Source organism: Carassius carassius, chromosome 2 (assembly GCF_963082965.1).
Source record: "Carassius carassius chromosome 2, fCarCar2.1, whole genome shotgun sequence".
NCBI classification, from domain to species: Eukaryota; Metazoa; Chordata; class Actinopteri; order Cypriniformes; family Cyprinidae; genus Carassius; species Carassius carassius.
Window position 1 is genome coordinate 2,376,225 of NC_081756.1, and position 5,000 is coordinate 2,381,224.

Genomic DNA, 5,000 nt, shown 5'->3' on the forward strand with positions numbered 1-5,000 from the left:
TTGCTGAGATGATTCTGAATAATTACCACAGTAATTTACAATTGATCTTTACGCAATAATTAACAATATTAGAGCCATAATACAAAAAATAGATTTTTTTTCCTGTACATTTTTTCAAAACACTTGATGCTGCTATGCTACTCTTTGTATTATTTATTGCATGCTATCAGGTATATGAAATTTAAGATAGTATCAATTATTTCTGTGTGTCCTTCTGCAGAAACTGGACCCGAGCGGTCAGCCCACCAGCTCGGCCCATCCGGCCCGCTTTTCACCGGACGACAAGTTCTCCAGACACAGAGTGACCATCAAGAAACGATTCGGCTTGCTGCTGACACAACAGCCACGACCCGTGCTCTAACGGACTGACCATCAATGCTCTGAGACCACCATCAGTGGACTTCATGACATTCATCTTCACCTTGTTTTTGTTTTTTTACATTGAATATTGTGATGTTTTTTTTTTTTTTTTACTAAAAGTGTGCCATTTTTTTGTTTATTTTATCATTTCTTTAAATGTTCATTCATTTTAGTTTATTCACGTGGTTGCATGTGAATTCATCTTTATATGGAATAAAATACAATTAGTGATTTGTATATTTGTGTTCCAATTTTTTTTTTAATGTTAACAATTACATTTAAATAATAATAGTAATAATTTAAAAAAGGAAATTAAAAATGAAACGCTAGTTATAACATTATGATGCTGCGAACTACATTTCCCTGCGATGCATCCTGCGTGCATACGTCATGGCGCCAAAGAGCGTGCGCCTCGGGAGCGCGCTTTACGCTAGTAAGTCAAACGTGCTGATTTTGAAGCTCCGAAACCAGAGCTATAACCGGACCGTATTTCCTCCGTCCAGCTGGAAGCCGGTCTTCACGGCCCCGCGGCGGTAGTCCCGAGGTAAGCGAGCGTCTGCACGCTGACACGAGCCGGTCGTGTTGATCGGGAGCGCGTGATGTGACCGTTAATGCGGGTTTGTGTGTTTATGCGCTCGAATCTCAAGCGCGCGTCTTCTGAGGTAACCCGGTTTATTAGTTATATAAAGTGTTTATAGCGATAAATATGTGACAGTCTGGCCGATTCGAGCCGCTGTCCGGTGTGTGTCTGTGATCTGATTATAATTGGCTTAATGGAGGCGCTCAGGTGCCGTCTGTGTCTCGAAGAAAGTGTCGCAGGAACTAACGTTAACGGCCGGTGTGTGACCTCGCGCACTACAGAGACATCAGTGTGGACTCGCGCACTACAGAGACAGCAGTGTGGACGGCACGAGCAGAGTCTAGGCGTCACACCGTAAAGACCTGCTCCGGTGATACAGTGATGAGATCACCGTGACGACTCACTGCGGTGCCCAGAAACACTGTCTCACGAGGGCCAGAATAGATGTCTAGTTGGGATGCTGCTCTAATATATCCAGTCATTAGTTAATATTATATAAGTGATATATATATATATATATATATATATATATATATATATATATATATATATATATATATATATATATATATATATATATATGTATGTGTGTGTGTGTGTGCGCGTGCTTCTACATATGTAATAGATATACAAATATTATGAATATGTATCTACATAAATGTTACATACATGGGAATGTGTCTAAATATATCTATATAATTGTTTTATTCCTTGGCAGAAAACACACACACACGTATATGTATACAATTATTTTATCTGTAAATAATATAGATAAAATATATATATTTGCAAATAAATAAATATATGTATTTTTATTTATAGATAAAATAATATAAATATGAAATGATGTAAGTAAAATAGTCAATGAGATACTGTATGTGTAAGATAAACATATATAGTCTTATCTGACGGCACCCAGTGACCGGTTTGAACCACTTTAAACCTGTCTTTAGTTTAGTATTCTGCTTTATATATTGACTGTGTGTTTTTGTTCTGTTTCTATTTCCCTTTCACACACACACTCACACACACACACACACACACACACACACGCGCGCGCATGTTTATCCGTCACATCACTGTGTTTGTCATGACAGCGTTCTCTATTAATCAGCTTTCATTTATTTTGCACTACAGTAGAGGAAGGGTCATTTTTCATTCGCTGTCAGAGGTTTTCATTACGTGCCAAACTCTGCTGACGCGTCAGAAACCAGATTCAAGCCACACGAGCTGTTCTGAGCTCAAATCAGCTGTTTTCAGGAGATATTCGCACTGAATGCACACCAACACTACTGCATGCGCTGTCCAGATGAAACCATCTCTCGTCCGGTGAGCACAGAGGGGTAGTAGATCACACACACACACACACACAGAGTCTCGTGGCGATGCATCGGGCCGTGTGCTCTCCTCCGTGCACCGTGAGCTGAGTCGCTCCGCCCGTCTCCGCCGCAGGACCCCGGGGCCGTCACCCTGTCGGAGCCGCCGCAGCCGCGGGAAGCCATGGCCTCGTCTGTGCGCTTCACCGTCACACCGACCAGAGCTGAAGACCTGCCGGACACGTCTCCAGACATCAGCTCTCGCTCCAGCAGAGTCCGCTTCGGCTCCAGGGAGAGCGTGAACCGCAGCGAGGTGTCCGCAGGAGTCACCACCTCTGCAGGGGCCGACACACCGGAGCGCAGTCACCTGGAGCACGGTGAGACTCTCTCTCTCTACAGGGATGATAGATGACTGTGAGGATGAAGAGTTCAGATTTCACTGGATATGATCTGATTATAAGGCCCTGTGAAATCTGGTTTTGCCTTTTTAATTTTTCTAGATTCTGTTTTAATGTTTAAGTTATATTTTATATGTTTTATTTTTTTATGGATTCCATTTGAATGGATTCATGAAGTATGAAGAATCAAAAGTCTCTAATGGATTTTAATAATAATAATAAAAAAATATATATATAAATATAATATATTATATTTTTTCCCCATAGAAAAAAATATGTTGTGTACTTGCATTTTTCTGCTAAATTAATTATAGTAAATATTCCTTTAAAAATAATATTTTAATAATAATTGTACTATTTATCATTACATTAATAATATTTCTGTCACGGTTTCTTTAAAGAGTAACTAAACCCTAAACCAACTTTTTTTAGTTAATGATCTGTAAGAATGGGGCTTTATTAGTGCTGTTCATTGATTCGAGTAACTTTTTTGACATTTGAGTGTAAAGTGTTTTAATTCTACAATATATGGTGTAAAAACGTCTGAGTGCTGCCCTCTTCAGGTTGAACGGTGGCTACTGCAGTTGATTTTTCCTATTGGATGTTGCGGTGGCAGGTGACATAAGCAGTTTCCAGCTCACCACGCCCCTTGGTACGAGCTACCACGCCCTTGCCCTTGTCAGTATAAAACCATCTTTTTCTGTCAAAATCACTGTAGTGAGTCAAGAGTTGGAATTGCGAGTATTGAAAACGACCAGGATAGACTATTATAGCATCTATTTAGCATAGCATTTATATAGTTATTTAGATTATTTTGTGTAGCCTATGTAGTTAATTAGCATAGTTGTTAGTGTAACGTTAGTATTGTTTGAAGCATAGTTAGTAGCATAGTATTGCATCGGTTAGGATAGCTTCAAGTTGGCGTAGATTTATCTGTATTTAGTACAATGGTCAGGATGGTACGTAGGTGTAGTGTTGCTGGTGTCGACAGCACTGCTGGACTGCATAGTTTTCCAGCAGACTTTAGGCGCCAGGGGTTGCATGCACTTGGCCTGGAAGACCGCGAGTTCCCGCCTAGAGCTGGAGTGTGCAAACTGCATTTTACGCGGGATTGCTTCTCCAATGCAATGGAGGTGGAAATGGGCTTCTCCACACAGCTCGCGCTGAAAAGCGACGCGGTGCGGGAGTTAAGACCGCAGTTTGAGCCAGCGGCTCGAATTGATATGGCTCAGGCCACAGACACCTTGACATCCTCCACTTCAGGTGAATGTGGGGGAGAAAAGTCCTCTACTTCAAAGCTACTTGCGCCACTACAGTCACTCTCCATTTTAGCGTCTCTGACAGCAGCTGTCAATCAATCCGTCACTGCGGGTCTCAGGTTCATGCCCCACCTACTCAGCCCCGCCCTCGGTTCATCCCCTCTATCTCCGCTGTGCTTTGCCCACTTTTCAGCATTTTTCAAATATTGCCAGTGGAGTGGAGTCAGGCTCTGAGCAGCAACTTACCCTTTAAGTTAAACCGGACTTTTATTTTGACAGGTTTTTTTGTATGCTTACATTTGACGATAGTTTTACTCTAACAGTAAAATGTTCATGAAGTTACTCTCAGAGCAGTTCTAAAGATTATGTTCATGTGCTGATCTCCTTTTGATTTATCTAAAATTTGGCAAATTACCTGGCGTTATACAGTAAATTCAATGTTTGTGACTATGATTAGTGACTATTATTTGGTCTTTACACAAGCGAACATCTGAGATTTTCTTCCAGGGCTCCTGCTGCTCCTAAAATGCTCTTCAATTCAATTTGATCAAATTAAAGGTCATAAAAACTGTATTTTAAACTGTAAAACACATCTTAAAGATAATTTAAGATGTCTTACATTTGGGAGCAAATATTTATACTTAAAACTTAAATCCTTTAAAGTATCTTGGAGAGGTGAGGTGTACAAGTCACAACATCTAACTACTGGGGTGCCTCAGGGCTCAGTTCTTGGACCACTTCTCTTCTCTGTCTACATGGCATCATTAGGCTCTGTCATTCAGAAACATGGCTTTTCATACCACTGCTACACTGATGACACTCAACTCTACCTCTTATTCAATTCTGATGATACGACAGTATCTGCTCGCATCTCAGCTTGTCTAACAGACATTTCTTGCTGGATGATGGACCGTCACCTTCAACTCAACCCTGCCAACCAGACCACATTGCTAAATCTGTCTGATCCTCCAGATTTGCTTTATTCAACATCAAGAAGATCAAGCCCTTTCTTTCGGAACATGCTGCACAACTCCTTGTTCAAGCTCTTGTTCTGTCCAGGCTGGACTATTGCAATGCTCTCTAGGCA

The 5,000-nt window shown here is 41.0% G+C and overlaps 2 protein-coding genes across 3 annotated transcripts in view; both read left to right on the forward strand.

Moving 5' to 3' along the window:
* nop10 (NOP10 ribonucleoprotein homolog (yeast)) overlaps window positions 1–424 on the forward strand; it is an 852-nt gene extending 428 nt beyond the window's left edge. The window contains exon 2 of the mRNA XM_059505794.1: window positions 221–424. Coding sequence (XP_059361777.1) covers window positions 221–361 — 141 coding nt within the window. The 3' untranslated portion in view covers window positions 362–424. The remainder of the gene's footprint in view (window positions 1–220) is intronic.
* Window positions 425–747: 323 nt separating this feature from the next.
* The window catches only part of LOC132099519 (solute carrier family 12 member 6-like), a 30,729-nt gene continuing 26,476 nt past the window's right edge, over window positions 748–5,000 (forward strand). For both annotated transcript variants that reach the window (XM_059505756.1, XM_059505757.1), the window contains exons 1-2: window positions 748–904; window positions 2,038–2,633. In XM_059505756.1, the coding sequence (XP_059361739.1) occupies window positions 2,441–2,633 (193 nt within the window). In that variant the 5' untranslated portion in view covers window positions 748–904; window positions 2,038–2,440. The remainder of the gene's footprint in view (window positions 905–2,037; window positions 2,634–5,000) is intronic.